The sequence below is a fragment of the Akebia trifoliata genome, chromosome 1 (assembly GCF_017979445.1).
Source record: "Akebia trifoliata isolate Shusen 1 chromosome 1, ASM1797944v1, whole genome shotgun sequence".
Taxonomy (NCBI): Eukaryota; Viridiplantae; Streptophyta; class Magnoliopsida; order Ranunculales; family Lardizabalaceae; genus Akebia; species Akebia trifoliata.
Window position 1 is genome coordinate 19,476,412 of NC_141375.1, and position 22,974 is coordinate 19,499,385.

The 22,974-nt window shown below is 34.5% G+C and overlaps 1 protein-coding gene across 1 annotated transcript in view; it reads left to right on the forward strand.

Annotated features, from left to right (window-relative positions):
* PEX6 (peroxin 6) overlaps positions 1–19,031 on the forward strand; it is a 30,447-nt gene extending 11,416 nt beyond the window's left edge. The window contains 13 exon segments of the mRNA XM_086440844.1: positions 6,087–6,270; positions 6,620–6,802; positions 7,031–7,102; positions 7,104–7,295; positions 7,555–7,626; positions 11,580–11,666; positions 14,665–14,787; positions 14,864–14,974; positions 15,816–15,854; positions 15,956–16,077; positions 16,162–16,306; positions 17,879–17,959; positions 18,708–19,031. Coding sequence (XP_086296970.1) covers positions 6,087–6,270; positions 6,620–6,802; positions 7,031–7,102; positions 7,104–7,295; positions 7,555–7,626; positions 11,580–11,666; positions 14,665–14,787; positions 14,864–14,974; positions 15,816–15,854; positions 15,956–16,077; positions 16,162–16,306; positions 17,879–17,959; positions 18,708–18,797 — 1,501 coding nt within the window. The 3' untranslated portion in view covers positions 18,798–19,031.
* The last annotated feature ends 3,943 nt before the right edge of the window (positions 19,032–22,974 follow it).

Here is a 22,974-nt window from a genome sequence, read left to right on the forward strand (position 1 = left end):
GTAGTAACGGTGGGGTTGGATGAAAGTCACATCTTAACACAAAGTAATGTAGTGGTACACATAATTTAGTCATATGTGCTTTCATCGAACTCAAAGCATCAGTGATAGACTCGGGTTGGAATGCATCAACAACTATAAAATCATTGGTAGCAGCAACAACAAAACGAGAATGATAGTCCTCAGGATAACCATGAAGACGATAACATTGAGCACGACCATGCCCTACAATATCACTGTAGGAACATATAACATTTGAATGATCACAACCAACTACGACCTTAATCATTTTCTTGACAACGTCTAACAGAGGGAGGAATGTGAGTGTGAGAGGAACTGACAAAAGCAATACGATCCTGAGGCATAACAGAAGAAGTCCCTGAAGACATAACTACACGACGATGCTCCTCGCTAAAAACTGTGACATAGATGGTGTGAAGTGGACAAAGAGGGGATGTCGTCAGAATTTGGGTGCGTAATTGATCACATTCAGTAAGAAGACGTCCCAAAAAATCCTAGACATGGTGACGCTCAACCCGTTTAGCAACAATTTTAGTGGACTCAAGTTGGAGCTTAGAAAGAGGCTCATACTAACTGAGCTCTTCCCAATGGCATTGGAGGGCATTGTAATCATAAACAGAACTGTCTCCTTCCTGTAAAGTAGCTAACTTGCGAATAAGTTGGTAGATTCGGGCGTCATTCTCAACGAAAGCATGTTTGTGAAAGTGAGGTCTACATCTGATGAACAGTCTTATAAAAAATATGGTTGACAGTGATTTGAGGCTCCATAGAGTTGAGAAACTAGCTCAGAATGATGCAATTATCAGAATTTCACTTAGTAATAGAACCAATATCAATAGTAGGCCGAAGAGTATCCCTTGTAAGATGACCCATCTTCGAATGACCCCCAATGTAAACAGTAATAGCTTGATGTCATGCGAGAAAATTTTCACCATTGTACTTTAAATTGGTGATAAAATTTACAATCAGATCGGACAGGGTGAGAGGAACAAGGGATTTGGAATCCATTACAAAGGAACTTCGCTACAAAAGCTACTATTTTGATATCAGACAATCAAGAGAGCAATATGTTGAATCCTTGACAAAGTTGACAACCAAAGAGAACTAAAGAGCTAGATGTTGACAACCAAATAGAGCTTCAAAAGCTAAAAACAACAAACAATGAAGAAATGGGCTTTGTAAGAACCGAAACTAAAATAAGGTAAAAACCCTATCAAACCTCAATGAACCAAAGATCAGAGGTTGCACGTAGATGGGATCTACAACCAAAAAAAGACATACTCTTTGAGGGGGTTTTCGGAGAGTTGGATGAAGAGATATCAACACAACATGTAAATCGAGGAAGATGAGTTCGCAACCTACAACTGCTCAAAAACCACATCAAAGGACCTCAAAAATCAGATTGGAGGGGTTTATGAGACTTAGGGGATGAAACTCCAGCAAAAGCAATCGTCAATGGAGGTTTGGGGCTAAAGTTATCATGCCTTCATGTTGACGCATCATAAAAAAAGCGAAGGGAGACCCTAGCCCTGATACCAACTTGATTATTTGGGAAAACTTGGTAAGAGGGCAATGACCCTATTAACTTTTGTATTAAGTTGAAGGGAAGGTTACAAAATTTTACAAGTATATCCTCATACATACACACACTAAAAATGATACATACACACACACACCCATAGAAACTAGACACTTTACAACAATAACAACCTTGGAAATTGCACTTGCACTTGAAGGGGATTCTCATTGCACCAATGATCTTCCGAAAAATACACTTTGTGGCATTTTATGATAACATGCAATTGAGTTGAGAGAATTGAAAAAGTGATTAATTACTCAGTCCTAATAAGGCTTCAAAGGGATTACATAGTCTAATAAGTGGAAAAGACTAAAAATGATAAAAAACTCAAAAAAGCTAATAAAATATAGTTATTTAACACTCCCCCTCAAGTTGGTGTGTGGATATCGGCAACGCCCAACTTGGAAAAGACACCTTCAAAGGCAGTTTTGTTAACACTTTTAGTAAGAATATCGGCAAGTTGCTGAGATGTAGGAACAAAAGGAGTACAAATTTGTCTACAAAACAATATTCTCTCTAAAGAAATGTCGATCAACTTCGATATGCTTTGTTTTGTCATGTTGAACAGGATTTGTTGCTATGTTAATAGTTGATTAATTATCACAATATAGTGAATATGGGGCTGTCACGGGAAGACACAAATCAACTAGTAAGGTTTTGAGCCACAACAACTCACACACTCCAAGTGCCATAGTTCGGTACTTTGACTCAGCACTGGACCGAGAAACCACATCTTGCTTTTTACTGCGCCAAGCTATTAAGTTGCCACCAACTTTAGTATATTACTCAAAAGTAGATCATTTATCAGCCACCGAACCAACATAATTTGCACACCACACCACCTAAAGACATGTAATGACTCCCCAAAATTGACGAGCAATGCCATAGTGACACATGTTTTGACCATTCCCACTTGCTTTGCACATGAAACATAAATTGGGAGAAACAAAACCCCTCCTTATGAGTTGATCTAAGCTCAGGATCCTACCAAGAGACACCGCCCAAACAAAGATCTTACCATAAATCTGCTATTACTAGTTCCAACACAAACTTGACCATCCTCAGTATCCACACCCAAAGATATGGGCTCCATCAACGTTGTTAACCTTTCCAAGCTATCCCATTCCCAATCATTGAATGCTCTTCTAAAGCCGAAGTCCCAAGAAACCGTTCTTTAAAGAAATCCTCAGTTGCAACCACAAGGTCATCCTTCTCCCGACATGCTTTAAAGAAGCCATTGAAAAGTCATTTGGACTCGGAACCTTATTGCTTTCCATGCTTCTGATCTCATCAAAAATCTCTTCCTCTTCAAAGGGATGTTCCAACTAACATTGTGGCTTCACAAAATGCTATCAAATTGGAACTGATCCAAAGTAGATCTATCCATGAAGGTCTTAGCATATAAGCTCCTGTAGAACTCCGCCACCTCTTTTGCTTCCTCCTCCCTACTTGTCTTCCATGATCCATTGATGTTAAGCTTGGAAATAAGTTAACTCGACTATGATAATTCGCCATTCGATGAAAAAGCCTTGTATTGCTGCTCCCTCCTTTTAGCCAATTTATTCTTGACTTTTGTATCCAACTAACCTCTTCTATGTATGCCCACTTATTAAAATCAGCCTTTAAATTCACCCTTCTATTCCTATCATGCGCATTCAAAATTCCCAATTCTTTCTTCTTATCTAGGTCATTGAGCTTCGTTAACACAATCTTCTTTCTTTCATCCACCTGCCCTAAAGTCTTTTTGTTCTAGGATTTCATCTTATCTTTAATGGCCTTGAGCTTGAGGCACAGGACCAAACCTGGTTTACCTTCAAACTCCAATTCACTCCACTACCTCTAGATCATCTCCTTAAAATTTGGTTCAAGCAACCACGTGTTCTCGAATCTAAAAGGCAATGGCTAACATCTAAATTCACCCTTCAACAATGAAATTGGGCAATGATTAGAAGTTGAGTTTGTGACCTCCTACAAAAGACCTCCAAAGATGTCCTCCTAATTTGAGGATACTAGAAAGTGGTCTAATAACTTAAGAACTTGTCTCTCCTTGTTGGACCAAGTACTGTTGTAAAGTGTCTAGTTTCTATGGGTGTGTATGTATCATTTTTGGTGTGTATATATATATATAAGGGTATACATGTAAATTATGTAATCTTCTCTTCACCTTGATACAAAGGCTAGTAGGGTTATTGCCCTTTAAGCAAGTTATACCAAATAATCAAGTTGGTATCAGAGCTAGGTTGTTTTCCCCATTTTTTCCTGCTAACATCAGCATAACGTTTGCCCTAGATCTTCCTCGATCTCCATTGACGATGGATTTCAATAGTTCCTCATCTTTTGAGTCTAATGGACTCTTTATATCTATTTTTTGAAGCCATTTGATGTGTATTTCGAGTAATTGTAGATTTTGTTGGTCGTCTTCCTCGATATTTGTTTTTCTCTATTTCTTTCATCTAGATCTCTGACTTAAAACCCCCTTAAGTGGTTGTCATTTTTGGCTGTGGATCACATCTACAACCCTTGATCTTTGATTTTTCTTAGTTTCGTGGTGGTTTTCACTTCTTTTTTGGGATTCGGTTCACACAAAGCCTATTTTTTTTTTTAACGCTAGGCTGCATCTTCACTCTTTAAGGCACTATCCTCTAAGCTACTTTCTTCAGCTAGTGGAGTTGTTTTTAGCCTTTGTTTTTAGTTTTAATCTCCGGAGACTTCAACATTTAGTACCCTTTTAGCAAATTTTCTCTATAATGGATTTCAAATCCCTTGTTCTTCTCATCCTCTCCAATCTTGTTGAAAATTCTATCACCAATATAAAGTTCAATGATGATAATTTTCTCGCATGGCGTCGGACTATTACTCTTTACAGTGAAGGTCGTTTGAAGATGGATTATCTTATAGAGGAAATTCCTCGGTCTATTACGGATGTAGGTACTATTACTAAGTGGGATTCTGAGAATTGCATCATTTTGAGTTGGCTTTTCAACTCTATGGAGCTTCAGATTAGTACCGACCATATTTTTTATGAAATTGCTCATCAGGTGTGGACCTCACTTTCACAAACATATGCCTTAGCTAAGAATGATGTGCGAATCTACCAACTTATTCGCGAGTTGGTTACTTTTTAACAGGGTGACAGTTCTGTTTCTGATTATTATAGTGCCCTTTAACATTGAAGGGAGGAGCTAAGTCAGTATGAGCCTATTTCTGAGCTCCAATCTGAGTCAGTTAAGTTATTGCCAAGCCGGTTGAGTGTCGCTAGATCTATGATTTTTTGGGAGACCTTCGCACTGAGTTTGAATAGTTGCGTATTCAGATTCTAGCGACATCCCCTATTCCTCCACTTCACACCATTTATGCTACAGTTTTTAGTGAGGAACGTTGTCTTGCAGTTATGTCTTTAGGGACTTCCTCTGTTGTTCCTTAGGATCGTATTGCTTTTGCCAATGCCTCTTATTCTGCCATTCCTCCTTTTGTTGGATGTGGTCAAGAGAATGATCGAGGTTGTAGTGGTTGTGGACGTAGTCACTCCAGGTGTAGTATGTGGAGATGAAAAAACTGGTGAAGTAGCTTAGTAGATATAATTATTTCAGTATTTCTATCTATTTGCTTTACTTTAGAGAGAGACATGTAGTGAGGATTTCAATGTAATTCTCTTTTATTACTTTCTATTTAGTGTCTGTTTGAAGAGACAGATTCTCATATGATTCATTAGATCTTGGGTTATTTCATTTTAATTGGGAAATGTTTAAGTAGTTGATCTTTTATTTTCAATTGCATGATTTTGCAGTTATTGTGATATTTTATGCTTGACATATGTTCTCTGTGTCATCCCTTGAAATTTTTGTGCTAAGTTAGATGATCTTGAATATTCTGATTTGGGGGTTTTACATCCCGTTTTGGCTGGTCATCTCGACCACTGATCTTTTTAATGAATTTTTTTTAGCTTATCTGCCCCCCTCCCCCACCAAGAAAAAGAAAAAGATGCGTGTATCTTTAAGACTTAACTGGAGGATATTTCAAGTAAAATAGTTATTTTTGGACCATTAGCACTGGGGACTACCAGATTTCAATACTTCGTTGTGCAGTGAGTCACTTTTAGAAGTGAAAAATTGTAGAACGGTGTTATAACATTGCTGCCAATTGTTGGTAAATTTGTCTTAAAATTAAAATTAGCAAAGGTGAAAGACAATTTAAACTAAAATAACTCAAATATACCCTTAACTGTGCAAAGCAAGCTAAAAGCAATAACATATTTACTAAGATTTTTTTCTATGTAAGTGACAGGTAACTGGGTTCAATTTTTTTAAATCTAAACACCCATGCATGCATTTAATGTCTTGACAATACTCTTACCACTAGTAATACATGTATACTACTCAGAATGGAGGTTTACCGTCACTTATACGGGCTGGCCATTGCAATTATAGCCTTTTCTTTCAATATATAGGAGATTTTTTTTTTTGGTTGCTGAAGCATGGTTTTGTTTCAGATACTCGCCAACAATACTTCTTCTCCGCCATTTTGAAGTTTTCAAAAATTTATCCTCTTCTGAGGGTGCATCATCTGATCAAGTTGGTGTGATTGCTGAAGTTGCATCTGTTCTTCGGGAATTCACTGAGCCATTTTCTGAAAACTCAGATTTTCGATCTGGCGAACAGACAAATGTTGGTTTTGTAAGATGCAATTACTGTCTTGTGTAATTTTTCTTGGTGCTTCTGTAGGTCATCTGGTATCTGTTAGAAACATGGACAAGTTTGAAATTCTTTTGATATTTCTGAGATTTTCATTTGGTAAAGCTGTTAATTTTTCCTGGGAAAGCATGTTGTACGAGAAGAAATTGCCTTCTATTAGCTTGCAAAAAAAGAAAAGAAAAGCAGAATGTTATAGTTTAAGGAATTAAATATTGTGCATTTATCTGTAATTCATACCGAAATATTTACAGGAGCTAGATTTGTGATTAATTTAGGATTGTAAAGATTCTAACAAGGTTTCTCTTTTATCTTGTCGAATCAACATGTGAAGGATGCTTTAAGAATAAGTGGGCATCAGGTTCTTCTAGTTGCAGTTGCTGAGAGTGTTGAAGGTCTACCAGCATCTATTAGACGTTGCTTTAGTCATGAAATAAGTATGGGCCCTTTGAATGAAGAACAGAGAGTTGAAATGCTGTCCCAGTCTCTTTGGAGTGTATCTCAAGTCCCCACACATGTATGTAAACATAAATTTTCGTCCGTTTTTTTTTCCCCAAAACTAAAATGAAACATTGACCACTAAACATCCATGTTTTAGTCGAGATCATTTCAGTTTTTCTCCTAATCTAAAGATTTCCACGAAACAAGATTTTAAATCGTGGATGTGACAATAAATCATTCAGTTACCTCAATATTTTTCTTGGAAGATTTCTGAGCTCAATAAATCATGTAATTGTTGTTGCAGATTGGTATTGTGGACCATGTGAAGGAAATAGTTGGACAGACATCTGGTTTCATGCCTAGGGATATACATGCGTTTAATTGCCGATGCTGGTGAAAATTTAATTTCAAGGCTTCATGTTGTTGAACCCAGGGACTCTGATGAGATTAAGTTTGTCCAGGATGATATTACGTGCAAACCTGCTACTCAGAATCTCAATAAAGAAGACATAACCAGGGCTTTAGAAAGATCGAAGAAAAGAAATGCATCCGCGTTGGGTACTCCGAAGGTCTGATTAACATTTTGTAGAATTTTAAAGATGCCAACTTAGCTAAGTTGGTTAGGCATGTGGAGAGTTGATCCCATGACATAGGTCTAAAACGTGTTGAACTCACTTTCACAATGACCACTAATTCCTTACTTGCGTACCAAAAAACAACATTTTGTAGAATTTTTAATTCTATATGAGTCCAGATTCTCAGTCTCCATACAGAAATTTGCCTGTTTATTGTAGGGTGAATATCTGAGCTCAGATTACTATGCTGTAGGTGCCTAATGTCAAATGGGAGGATGTTGGTGGACTTGAGGATGTGAAGAAATCAATTCTTGATACAGTTCAGGTAGGGAACCACTGCCTGAGAACTTTCTCCATTATTTCACATTACTTAGTTTTATACTTTTGTTATCGGGATATTTTTATTTTACGTATGGGTGGCAATGGGTCGGGTCGTGCCATGTTGAGGTAAGGGTATTATGAAAATTTAACAAAGCCAAACTCGACCCATTTAATAATCGTATAAAAAACTTATACCCAAACCCAACCAATTTATAAATAGTTATACCTGACCCAACCCATATATAACCTGTTTAATAAAATTGTAATCTTTATTGGAAAAGTTTAAATTTCATTTCCACCACCAAAAATAAAATACCATTGTTAAAAACAAAGTCACACAACGATAAACCAATATCTACCAACATAAATTATTACAAAACATAAACTAAGTTTTATCACAAAAAAATGTATCACAACCAATTAAAGGGACGAGAAAGAAAGAGAGCATGTGTCCATAGTCTAGTTCAAAAGCTACTTATCTCTACCTATAATAAAATAATAATAATAAAAGCACCATTTTATAATCTATCTCCATCCTTGTCAACATCACAATCTTACTAAGGGTTGTTGGGCCTGCATGGATTACCACATTTGTAATCAAACACCATAGCCATCTGAATTTCATGGAAAAACTCAGATTATCTATATATATATATATATATATATATATATATATATATCAAAACAAAATATTTTTTTGAGTTTGATCCAAGGTTTTGAAAATGGATGGCTACCGAACTCCCAAAATTTAAAATTACAATTCAATGGTGATAAATAACTTTCTTTTGATTTTTTTTTCAAAGTTCATACAATTTTGTCCTTTACAACCCTATGGCATCAAATCATGTTTTTAGATGCCATATGGTGATGTGGTCAGAAAACTTTCCTTAGTAAGGAAAGTATTTTTCACTATTATTATTATTATTATTATTATTTGGCTAAGAAAAGTGTATTTCATAGTCACATGAGACATATTAGCCTTAGTAATTCTTAAATCTTACGAAGGGTTGTTTTGTCCACATGGATCACCATATTAGGAATCAAACACTACATGCCTCTAGATTTCCATGAAAAAAGAAAAGATTGAAAAAATATAAATATAAATAGATAAAGAAGTAAGGAAAGTGTTTTTTTTTCTTTCCCAAACTAAAAGCTTAACCATTAATTATTTGAAAAATATCTGAAACTCCCTCTATATTGTATAGAGTTTGAAAAAAATGTATTATGAAAAAGTTTTAGAAAATTCTTGCAAAAAATGGGTAATTTAAAAAATTCTTAAATAATTATGGATATATTTAAAACTACACATTAATGACAAAACAATTAAACGTGTCAAAACGGGTTGACGCCCCTAACTCGGTCCTGATGCATTTAATAATCGTGTTAAATGGGTTGACACTATTATGACCCAAACCTAATTAGGCACCCAAACCCACTAATTTCGTGTCTTTTCCAAGTTGTGGTCATAGGTTGTGTTAAGATTGCCACCCCTAATTTTACGTTTATCAGAAATCATTGGTTTCAGAACGAAATCTCTCTTATCTACACTTTGAGGGATGAACCAGAGGATCTCCACTACCCACCCTCTCTTTCTCGTACTCTTCTCACACTCTGAGCCCTAACTCTCTCTCTCTTCACTACCATTAACGAACCCACAACACACACACACACACTCTCTCTCTCTCTCTCTCTCTCTCTTTTGTAGGTCTGGAGCTTCTTTAACAGTCAAGAACACAACAATTAATACAATTTTTAGGTAGCTCAGAAATGCTTATATTTATTCAAATACTGGTTGGAGATAAAAATTTGAAGGGAAAAGAAAAAAAAAAAAAAAAACTTGTCACATGCTTCATGGTTAATGTAAATAATAGAAGTAATGATTAATACATAAAGGAAAAAGGTATTTGGAAGACTAAGTAGAGAGCTCTCATGGCTGATACAGATCATTACATTGGTCCTCTGGATTTTAAACTTGCAGGTCCTCAAATACGTTTGAGTAGGAATGCAAGACTTGCTAATGGAGAGAGAGAGAAGAGCAAGAGAAACTTGCAGGTTCTCATACATGGATAGACCAGCTTATGTTGATACGTTCAAACGCAAAATCTTGAGCAACTCTCACACCCAAGTGCACTTTTCAAACACTCCTTAAATTTTTAACTTTGGAATTTTGTAAAAAAATGAGTAGTTCAACGACCCATCAACAAGTTTCTGAACATTGTCTTAATGCATTATAACAGATTCTAATTAGAAAAAGAAAGTCTGTTCACATGATAAAAAAATGAAAAAAAATAAAAAATTAAACAGAATGAAGGGATCATCTTTGACAGAAATATTTTTGGACAAATCTAAAACATTGAGGGTGTGTTTGAAAAGTTTGATTTGGGTGTGAGAGTTGCTCAAGGTTTTGTGTTTGAACAGATCAACATAAGCTGGTCTATTCGTATATGAAAACCTACAAGTTTCTCTTACTCTTCTCTCTCTCTCTCTCTCTCTCCATTAACGAGTCTTACATTCCTACTCAAACATTGGAAACGTATATGAGGACCTGCAAGTTTAAAATCCAGAGGACCCATTTAACAATCTGTATCAGCCGTGAGAGCTCTCTACTTAGTCTTCCAAATACCTTTTCCCTTTATGTATTAATCATCTCTTATATCACTTACATTAACCATGAAGCATGTAACAAGTTTTTTCTTTTTTCCTTCAAATTTTAATCTCCAACCAGTATTTGAATAAATATAAGCATTTCTGAGCTACCAAAAAATTGTATTAATTGTTGTGTTCTTGACTGTTAAGAGGCTCCAGAACCTACAGGAGAGAGAGAGTTAGGGTTTGGAATGTGAGAAGAGTACGAGAGCGTGGGAAGTGGAGATCCACTGGTTCATCCCTCGAAGTGTAGATAAGAGAGATTTCGTTAACGGAGAGAGAGAGAGAGAGAGAGTAGTTCTGGTTTCTTTTTTGTTAATGGAGAGAGAGTAAGAAAGAAATCCCCTTGAATGATTTTATCTCGTTTATTGGAGAGGGAGGTGATCCCAATTTCGAAGGGCTTCTTTTGTAAATAGACCAAAACTTATACACAGCACGTGTTTCGTACATTATAGCTGTATAAAAGATTTTGAACCATCCGATTGGCTCTCATCGCACGGTTGTAAAACTTCGTCACGCCTTCTGTTTTCGTTTATGTCCCTCAAACAGCTCCCATATATATATTGGAATTTTCACATTTTTTGAATTTATTTCATAAAAGCATTATATTGTGGTTTCAGTTTTTGTTTGATAAAATATCTTCAACATTTGATATGGAAATTTCCTATGTTTTCGTTTAACCCAAAGTCTTGAGTATTTTTAATACGTGCACTTCCAGGTGTTGTCGAGAATCTATTTAGTTTCATTCTCATATGACAAGCATAATATATATATTGATTGATTGATAAAGATTCAATACCTTATGGAAAGATGGTTGGATTTAAAGGTCTAATGTCGATATGCACTTACTGTATTTTTTGATCAGTAAAATTGTTGCAAATGAATTAGTTGAACTATCATGGGGAGCTAGTGGGGTATTAAGAGTAGCATCTATAGTAGAAGATTTTCGCAATTAACATCTAACACTGAAGATGGTTGATCACTTTTCCACAAGATTTGATTTGAGAAGAGGTAAGCTGGTGAAAGCTAGTATGGTTGGGTCAAGAATGAAGAGATAGGAACTTAATAAGAAAGGAATCCAAGAGAATAGGTGAAGTTTCTAGAGATTTCTGAGATAGTTTTCCCATTCTAGAATTTCTTCATCTGGCTTGTATGCTAAAGTAGTATTGTTCTGAACTGTTCTTCCCATTTTATGCTTCTGTCTCAATTATCCACCTTAAGCACAGTTATTAAATAGATTTGAAGATCATTTGTTCTTTTTCATATTGTTGTTGACATCTAACACATATATGTTCTCGCTGATGTTTGCAGTTGCCTCTTCTGCACAAGGATTTATTCTCGTCTGGATTGCGTAAGCGTTCAGGTGTGCTTCTTTATGGTCCTCCTGGCACAGGGAAGGTAAGTTCCCTCTATAATCCATTTCGTGTAGTAACAACCATCTATAAATGGTTTTCAAAATGTCTTTCTCATTTCATTTTTTAATGAATATAAATATAAATACAAATATAAATTTTTAGTAGGAGCAAATGGAAAAACATGGGATGCTTGAAGTTTGAGGAGATCTTAAAGGGAAAAGCAAAGAAACAAGTACAAACAACAAAAGTGAACCATACGAATGGGCAAATTTTGAAGCTACCAAATCTCATATATTAACTAAATATTGAATGAATAAGTCCCTGCAGTTTGATGATAACTGGGTCTAGTAATATAGGAGGCCTTGATACTTAAAATGATGTCTGATGTAACCAAATCTCATGTAAAACTAAGTCTTCAATGAATAAGTCCCTCCACTTTGATGATAACTTGGTCTAGTAATATACGAGAGCCTTTGATACTTCCAAATGACATTTGGCATGTGCTTACCTTCAAATTTTGTCATATTTCTCTCCAATCAAAGCCTATGGTACATTACAAGAGGAAGAGGCCTCTAAAATCAAACAACCTCAAGATGAGAAAACATATGAGCACCAACATCGACAAAGATATAAGACTGACCGCACAAGTATCCAACAAATATCCATTTGATTAAAGGAAAGGCTTATAAACAATGAAGCATGAGGTGGTTGATGACATCTCCTGTTGCACTTATTAAATAAAACTTTGCAACAATTCTTCTATAGAAAATTAGATGATTGGTACTTGGATTTAAATAAAGGATATAGTCTAGGAAGAAAAAGGTATATTTGGAGGGATCTTTAGACCCCAGATAAAGGAAATCAATAGAATGACAAGTGTTTAAACTGTACTAGGATCCTCATGCATTGTAAAAGGGTTGAGGAGGAACTATCATGACCTCTAGACCACAATCACTTATCATCTTCTACGTATTGGATTTGATTTGCGCTAATGCGGTTCAAAGTGTTTTCTAGAAAAGAGACTAAAGTGAAAGGTTTTTTTTTTTTGGATTGCCCTGTACCTTATATTTATAAGAATTGAGGTTCAACATAGACAAACTTTTGGAATTTTATTTCTACTTTGCATATTTCTTTAGTGTGCTTCTGGAGTTGAAAAATCCTCATCAACAGTCGAGTGAGTCCTCTTTGGCGTGAGTGATTATACCATTGTTGGTCAAGTGATTCCCAACTTATTTCAATTGTAGGCTCAACTTCTGTCAGAAATACACTTGTTTTAGGTTATGCATATTTCACTCCCTCCTGCCCACGTATGATAAACAAAGTCTTCCCAAATGTCAAGGATCAACAACAAACAACATCACTTATCCAAAATGCTATGAGGTGGCTTTCAATGAGAACTGGGGCGACCTCCTAAAAAGGGGTCTTGAACTGTAGTAACTGCTATATTAGAATAGGGGAAAATTACTTAATGGACTTTGAGACTGACTACTTTCTTAATCCACCTAACCTGAACAAAAAAGTACCCAAAATGCCCTTTTCTCACCTCTTTTAACTAACCTAAAATTTTCAATTGCGATTGCGATCTATTTTGATGATTTGTGACAGTGAATAACGAATGGAGAACAATATACCAATAATTTCAGAGATTTAGATGTGACTGTTGATCTATTTCAATGATTTGTGACAATGAATGACAAATGACTAACTCATAATTTTGAAGATTTAGTCATAACACTTGACCCAAGTGTCCGTTTCACCACTATAAGATCTGTATTTTGGGAAGATCTATCGAGCGTTAAGCTTTAAAAACTGAAAAAGAAAAAAGAAAAAAGAAAAAAGAAAAAAGAAAAATGTGAATTGTCGAGATCAAAGTTTGAATCGGCAATCTCAACTATTTCGATTTTTGAGCTCAACATCGGGTAAATCTTTCTGAAATGCCCAAAACGCAAAATATAATGGAGAAACAAACACGTGGATTAAACATTACACTTTGATTAAGATTGGAGTTGGATAAGCTTAATAAAGTGCAATGTTTGATTCGAGTGTCCGTTTTGCCATTATAATTTATGCATTTTGGGTATTTTGGAAAGATATATCCAATGTCAAGCTTGAAAAAGTGAAATCATAGAGATAGACGATTCAATATTTTCGAGGGCAAGGATTTGTTCCAGGTTTGTTGTCTCAGACTTTACCACCTCACTGAGGTGGCACCTACGAGAGTGTCATTTCATTTATCTTCTTTTTATTGTTAGTAGTTAGTTTTAAATATGCTTAGCAAGTGGTGTTTAGTAAGTTGGTTTACTATTTAATGTTTCTTGGGAATATATTTTTATCTTCTAGAAAGTGTTAGTTTCATTGGGAATTATTAGTCTTTATTTGGGGAAGTTAGTTTCATAGGGATTTGTCTTAGCCTTTATTAAGTAAAAAAAGAAAAGAAAAGAAAAGAAAAGTGTTAGTTTTGAAGGGAATTGTTTCGATGTTTATTTATTGGTATTAAAGAAGAATCCAAATCCAATGTGTCTCTCTGAGTACTTTGTAACGCTATGTACATTGGATGAAAGAATAAGAGATAGTTTTGATTGATTAATATATTTTAATAGCTTTGCAAACTTGGTTAACTTTATGTTCCTTAGGGTTCTCTTGCACTCAGATTTTGTGGCTCTCTCTCTCAGAGTCAACCACATTGGAAGACTTTTCAGTCTTCTTGCAGGTTTTTCTGCTTTTGTATCAAAACCATCCTATTTGTCTTAGTGCCCATCATCTTCTGTTTGTAATGTATCACTTTCTCTATTAGCTTCACTAGCCATTCTTGCTCCAATGGCTGAAATCGAATTGTGTTGTCTACCTCTTATAAGTTCAGAAACACAAAAGATCAAAGCTTTCTTAACCAATTCTTCCACCAAAAAAACATTGGACTCAATTGAGCACTTCTGTTTGAATAGCTTTACCATGGCCACTGAAATAAGAAATAGCTGCTAGCCATTCTTATAACAAGGAACTGCTTCATCAATTTGATTGGTAGTTTTGTTGTTCGTCATCAGACTTTGTTAGCAAAGGCTGTCGCAACAGAATGTTCTTTGAATTTTCTCAGCGTAAAAGGGCCTGAATTGATCAATATGTACATTGGAGAATCAGAAAAAAATGTTCGGGACATATTTCAAAAGGTATACATTTTCTTTTGGGATTAGGATCTTTGATTGTACTACCCATAACTTTCTGACCATCTCCCACTCTCTGCAGGCTAGATCAGCCCGTCCTTGTGTTATTTTCTTTGATGAACTTGATTCTCTTGCTCCTGCTCGAGGAGCCTCTGGAGATTCTGGGGGTGTCATGGACAGGGTGGTTTCTCAGGTAATTATTATTATTATTTTCAGAAAATTATGAAAAAATTGTTGATATTTTAACTAATTATAATTTTTTTTAAATTACAAAAAACAATTTAACACATTGGACTGTCCAATGTTTTCTAAACTTGTTGGACAGTCCAGCAATTTATGGTCTCACATCAACGCTAATATTTATCTAAAATGCTGGGATTAAGAAAAACACTTTCCTTACTAACTTTGTAAGATTTGAAATCTTACTAAGGGTCACTAAGCTCAAATGGATTACCAAATTGGCAATCCATTACCACAACCCTCTAGGTTTCATGGAAAAACTCAGATTCAATTTTTTTTATTTATTTTAAAGCTTTGATCCAAGGTTTTGAAAATGGACGGCTACTGAACTCCACCAAACCCCCCAAATTTAAAATTAAAATTTAACAGTGAAAAATAAAAATTTTTAATTGTTTTCTAAGTTCATAGAATTTTTTCCTCCACGTCTCTGTGGGATCGGATCACATTTTTGGATGCCACAAGGTGAGCTCAACGACCCTTAGCAAGATTTGAGGGAGTAAGCCTTACTCTAATTTCTGTCAGGCTACAGCGGTTTGGTTGTTTATGGCATTTGAAAAGATATGAAACATGAAATCGTTGGACTGTCCAGCGATCTCAAAAAATGCTGGACAATCCAATGTTTTATATCGTATTTGTAATTTTTAAAAAAGTATTATTCTTTTGGTAAATAATTAGGATATCAACCCATTTTTGATCATTTTCCCTATTATTTTTTACCGAGATGTTCTATTTGTTGATTTGCCTTTTGCCTTGTCATTCGTTGCTTAATTTCTGTTGATTTCCCTTGTTTCTAGATGCTTGCGGAGATTGATGGTCTAAATGATTCTACACAGGTTCTTTTGTATGAATTAAGATACTATTTCTTCCGTCCTTTTAAGCCTTGTTTATTGTGCTCTTAATCCCCCTGCCCCTCCTTTCTCTCTTATATTTTCAGGATTTATTCATCATTGGGGCAAGCAACAGACCTGATCTTATTGATCCAGCACTTCTACGGCCTGGGCGTTTTGATAAGCTACTCTACATCGGAGTAAACTCTGATGCATCTTACAGGGAGCGGTTGGTCTCCATTCTCATTTAACCTCCATTTATCATTGATTTGTACACACTTATATTGTTGCCAAATTGTTTCTCTTTCTGTAGTGTCCTGGCTGCCCTTACTCGGAAATTTAAATTGCACGAAGATGTATCTCTATTATACATTGCAAAGAAATGCCCGTCAAATTTTACTGGTGCAGACATGTATGCATTATGTGCAGATGCTTGGTTTAATGCTGCAAAGCGGAAGGTGAGCCAAGGCAGAACTATCACATAGTGGAAAGAGACTTTTGTCAGAATGATCATTTTTCTTATGGCTGTTGAGGTGTTTTGGGGTAGTTAATCTGATTGAACATGTTCAACTATATATATATAAATATAAAATCAGCCCAATCCGAAACTTATAACCAATATAGGACAAGATGTTGGCTGCCGAGCGCTACCCACAAGAGTTCGCCCATGCCTAGGGCACGAGCATCCTCTTTGGGGTTAAGGAGATAAAAGCAGAAAAATAGTTAAGTTGAAGAGGTATTATTAAAAATCTGAGCTTGGGTAAAAGAGGAAAAATAATAAAGTTGGAGAGGTATTATTAAGAAAGAGGGAGAAGAAGAAAAATAATAGTGTGTTAAAGGGGTAAAAGAGGAAAGATAGTAAACTTAGAGGGATATTATTGAAAGAGGGGGTAAAAGAGGAAAGATAGTAAAATTGGAGGAATATTATTGAAAATGGTAGGGAGAGAGGGATGGAGGAAGGGAAGGGAAGGGAAGGGAAGGGAGGGGGGGGGGGAGGGGAGGGGGGAAAAGGCAACAAAGTTGAAAGGGTGAAGAGAAAAAGCAATAAAGTGGAGTAGGATAATGTGTATCCTACTCCACATTAAAGTTGGAAGGGTATTATTAAAAACCTTTGAGGTTAAGGGAGTAAAAGATGAACAATGATAAAGTTTGAGAGGTATTATTAAGAAAGGGGGAGAAGATGAGCGATAGCAAAGTGGGTTAAAAGGGTAAAATAGGAAAGATAGTAAAGTTGGATATTATTGAAAAATGGACAGGAAGGAGGAGAGGAAAGACAACAAAGTTGAAGAGAAAAGGCAATAAAATAGATGGGATAGCGTAGACCCCAATCCAAAACTGTAGTTGGAGGGGACGTTTATCCCCCATAACTGTAGATGGAGTGGGACCTACAGTTGTGTTTTATCATATACATATATAGAATAAATGTGATAAAAATATATTTATCAATTAAATTAAAAAGAAAATATTATAAGACTATCGTAAGATCCTCTATGCTCTATAGAGCTGAATCCAACGGTGAACAATAAGTATCCTGTGAGGGTGATCTCACCATGATTTTTTTAAATTTTTTTGATAGGTATTACCAAGAAAATTATTCTCATAAAAAACATCAATCTTATTTGAAACTTCTAACCTTATCAAATGCAGGATCAAGTTAATGATGATATGGATGCTCTGAAATATTTTCAACCTGTGGTCCACTTTTGATAAGGCAAGAAACGTTGAAATGAGCAGATACTGGGGGGAGAGAATTATTTGTGTTGCTCATACAATCCCTTTCAAAAATAGAAAATGAGATAACTAAGGCTACATAACGTTGGTTGAATTACAACTTTTGCTCAGTATTGTTCTGACTTTGTTCCAACTCTTAGAAATTTCTGTTGGTGTCTAACCTCTATTAACATAAGATTGTTCCACATAAAAATGTAACCTAACCTTTCTGTTCAGATGTTGATACTAGTTGCAATATTTTGCATGAATGCTTATTGGGGTTTGTTTATTTATTTATATTTATATTTTTTTATTTTAAGGTTTCAAGTCCGCATTCAGATTCTTTGAACACAGATGATCACACTGATTTGGTGGTTGTTGAATTTGATGATTTTATAAAGGTATGACGTAATTGATTTCTCTAGTAATATTGATTCAGCTTAGTCCACCTATCATAGTTTATCTTAGGTTTTTGAAGGGCAATGGAATAAAAAATATGTATGGTCCAATAGCTCATTTATATTACACATTTATAGAGAGGAATGATATATCCTCCTAAAGGGGATTACAGTTGTATTAGTCCAAGCATTCTTGGCAAAGCCCTTAGACCGATATAAATTTTAGTATTGTATTTACTTGAGAGATTAGATCATTACTCTTGTATATAAATTTATGCATATTCTTACATGTTTCATGGTGATGATTTAGGGTTTTTTATCTTCTTATCAACTGCGAACACTGCATTCGAAAATCATATATCTATACATTCGCTACTAGTAGATCTTCTATGCCTAAAAACAATCTCATGAAATTATTTTAATCATCCAATTTATGAACTTTCTTTTTTACCATACAAATGAACTTTCACAGGCATCCAAAAGTGACACATCAGATGGTTAGATTTGCTGTTTGTCAGATTTATGTTTTACGATTCATACAATCGTAAGAGTATTCCATATTCATATTTAAATTATAAGTTTCATCTTTCGTAGTAATTCTTTATCTCCCATTTTTATTGTCGTTTAAAATTTATTTTAGATATTGTTTTCCAACAGTAGTAATTTGCTTATTATAGTTTCTTTGTAACCCATCCAAATATGCACTAATTTTTACCAGTATTAAGAAGTTGTGTGTCTGTGACCTTCACAGGTTCTTGGAGAAATATCACCCTCTTTGTCCATGTCAGAGCTTAGGAAGTATGAATTATTGCGAGATCAGTTTGAAGGAACCGCGAAGTGAATTTCGGGTTAAGCTATATCTTTGTACTGCCAATGGGAAGCGCTCATGAAAGATGTATTCAGGCTTGTTTCTTTTTAGATATAATAATCACCATCTCTTAGTTCTCTTCCATTACTGATTCCAGTGGTGGTTATTTGTCTTTTATTCCGGCTGTTAGATGGAATATTAATCTAATGATTAGAATAAACCATTCTTTTGAACCTGAAATGATAATTTTACATTTTTTTTCCGACATTCTAGACAACATTTTGTGCTAAATACATGAGCAGTGTTCCGTAGACAACGTTTTGTCTTATACGACAAAAAAGTTTCAGATTGGACTGGGTTTTTTGTGAGGATCTCTATGGTGAGGAGATCATCTTTCATAAAAGATCAGCTGATTCTAAAACTTCTAATCCTATGAAAAGTGATTACAGTTAAAATGAACTATCCACGATTCTTCAACTTGTGAATTGGGGTTAACAATTTCAAAATGAGCCGATTTTTTTGCAAGGATGATCCCCTCACCATAGATATCATCCTCGTAAAAAAAATCAGTTCATTCGAAACTTTTGTCCATATTGGACAAAACACGTCTATAAAATCTAATCATATGAATAGGGTTTGAGATAAATGATTGGGATTCAATCCCACTTTATTATCTATCTATCGGTCTCTCTCTCTTCAACTTTATTGTTTTTCTTTTATATTCTATTTTTATTTTTAATAATATTTCTTTAATTTTATTATACCTCTTTTGTATAAGTGGGTGACGTATCTCCCAATTACCTTACAAATTCCCTTTTATAGCTCCCTGAGCGGATCACTTGGTACGGCATGGACAAAGAATAAGAAGGGCTGAATTGTCAGCACGCATATGCGCTTTTCAGTTAACATGATGGAAATCCGATCAAATAAATATTTAAAAAAAATGTTTGTGATGGAGTCATGGACTAGGAGATGGCAGCCAGCCTTTTAAGGTTTTAGCTAGTAGAAGATTATAAAATTATTGGAATATTTGCTGGAGTCATGAAGTACGAGACCAGGCAGTTTGGTACGAATGGTTTTAAAAACTGTCTGTAATATATATGACTTGGACGAGTCATCTCGATATCATCATCCATGAATCAGATGAGACGGCAAAATCAGGATTTATGTAATCATTTGAGATCATTCATTTACTTTTTTTTTTTTTTTCTTAAATTCTATTTCACAGATATTAAAAGGGGTTGAAAAATTGTCCCTGGCCGCTTGATTTATCTCGTTTTTGTTCCTGGTGGAGATGCGAAACTGAAATTTAAAATCATGGTTTGGAATGCTCTTTCTAGTCAAAGCAATAGCAGCCAAAAAAATTAAAAAAAAAGGAGCTAAAAGTAATATTGGAAAGAGAGGAAAGTCCATCTCTTTTATGAATGGGTAATAATTATAAAAGAGAAAAAACATAAAAAATTCAGGTGTTTAATGTGTTTTGGGTCTTTGGATAAGATACCAAACTCAGTTACAAAAGCAAGGACAGAGAGAGAGAGAGCAAAACATAGGATTATTATTTTTATTTTCAATTTGATCTTCTCACACTAAACAAGATGTGCAAGTTAAAATAAATAAATAAAATTTGTCTTACATCATTGAAGTATTCCCATCAAAGGTAAAAAAATTGGCATTATGAATAAGGTTGGTTGTTGCTTGAAATAAATGGAGGATTAGTTGTAGGATGACAAAATAAATAAATAAATGGAAGATGACAAGAAAGGATCCTACGGACAAATAAATATGGGTAGACAGAAAAGGGTACTGCATTGCATTCTGGGTCCAGAGAACAAGTAGGCTTCGTCTGGCATAAATGTTTCCATGAAACAACGAAAGAACAAGTTGTTTTCATCCCCTACTTTAATATTTTCCAGCCCTATTTTTTGTTTTTTGCTTTGTTTTTGGATATTAGGGTTTCCAAAACCCAAAAACATGCCAAAATTATAATAATAATAAATAGATAATAAATGTCGAGAGCTTCTATTTCTACACTAATTTTTCACAATCTATTTTTTCAGAAGGTATTTCATAAGGAATTGACTATTTTACCCTTAAACACTATTTTAATCATTCTAGGAGGAATTTTAATCCGTTTGAGGCCCACAAATAGTCGATCTAAATCCAATTGCGTCATGAATCAATTTATTTGCTATGGGTAATGGATTGGATATAAAAGAATGGGTTTGGATTAAGGAGTGGGTATGAACTTGGATCGGTTTATGGATTTTGAGCAATGGGTTAAAGAAGTGGGAATGGAATTGGATATGGATTAGGGACAAGATTTGAACTTGTAAAATGATATGACATGATGTATGCTTGCCTATATGCATCAAGAAAAGGGTCAAATGGTAATTATTATTCAATGTGGGCCCATTGAAGGATTTTAAGCTCTGAATTGAAATCAACTTGAGATTTGAAAATTTAGACTTTTTTAATGGGTTTTTGCAAATTGAGGTGTCTACACCATAAAAAAATTAGTAAATAACAAGTGGATGATTAATTGTGCGTTTGGAACAGTCGTGTGAAGGTAAAATTCAGCCGAACACGTTCATTTTTTTGGAACTTGAGTGTTTGATATCGTTCACAACTCCTTTTAGTTGCCGATTTGTTTAGAAAAATCAGCCGAATCCCTTGACTATCAACACTTCAACGAGCCTCCGCACGGTTCCGCAAAAACATAATATTGTGGCGCCATCTCTCTCTGTTTCTCTGATGTTACAACCGAAACTTTCTTTCCATCTTCTTCATCTGCAAATAGGTAAGCAACTGTTCCCTTTTTTTTTCAATGTTCAGCAACTTAAATTTTCAATCGACAATTGCCCTCCAATCTCCATCCGCTAGTTATCGTTTTTGACAACAATCCTTTGTTAATGATTACTTTAACATGAATTCTTAGAAAGTAGCTTAGAAATTATAACGAGATCTCGGTCTTTTTCCCTTTCTTGTTCGATTTCCTTGATGAGGCTTGTAACAGAGAAGTTTTGAGGAGATAATAGAGATTGGTCCAACCCAAATCTCTAGCTAGGTATTCTATGTATCAAATCTAGATAGTAGATTCTATACTCCAAGGAGTTGAATAACTACCCAACTTACGTTTTAATTATTTTTTTGAGAAAATTTATTAAAAAATAATTATTTATTTATTAAAATATTGATGATTTTTAATTCTTTTTTAAAAAGATAAAAAACCATATGTTTTCTCTCTATTTGTCCTTGAATAGTTTATTTTCTCAAAACATTCCATTAAATTGTATGTTTTCACAAAACATCGTGTTCAAGGTCATGTTTTCAATTTTTATTTTATTTTTCAATTTGATCTCTCCCAAAACATTCCCTTGAACAATGTGTTTTCAATTTTTTATTTGAAAATTGTAAAAATTCATGTCCAACGACCTCTAACGACTCTTTTTTAGGAGCATGAGCTGTCCATCAAGAATTCAAATATTGTTTTACCATTAAGATTTACGGAAGTGTCTTTAATGCCGTCTCAAGTTGCATGCAATTAATAACATTGGTGTGACCTATTTTTTTCTTTGACATCAAAATCGTTGGATTGAGAATAAGTAAAAGTTGGGGTGCCAATAGAAATTCTCATTTTTTTTCCTTAGATTCTTTTGTTTTAGGTTTAATATTTTATATGAACATTTTTTTAATTGTAAAAAACTATTGAAATTGTTTGAATGAGTGCTATAATATTTTATTATGTTGAGATTGTAATTAGAGGCAAACCTTAGTAATAAATAAAAAAATAGGTGAATGGTTGAGAATAAGTAAAGTTGAGGTGCCAATAGAAACTCTCATTTTTTTTCCTTAGATTCTTTTGTTTTAGGTTTAATATTTTATATGAACATTTTTTTTAATTTTAAAAAACTATTGAAATTGTTTGAATGAGTACTATAATATTTTATTCTGTTGAGATTGTAATTAGAGGCAAATCTTAGTAATAAATAAAGAAAATAAGTGAATGGTTGAAAATAAGTAAAAGTTGGGGTGCCAATAGACACTCTCATTTTTTCCTTAGATTCTTTTATTTTAGGTTTAATATTTTATATGAATAGTTTTTTTAATTGTAAAAAATTATTGAAATTGTTTGAATAAGTGCTATAATATTTTATTCTGTTGAGATTGTAATTAGAGGCAAACCTTAGTAATAAAAAAAGAAAATAGGTGA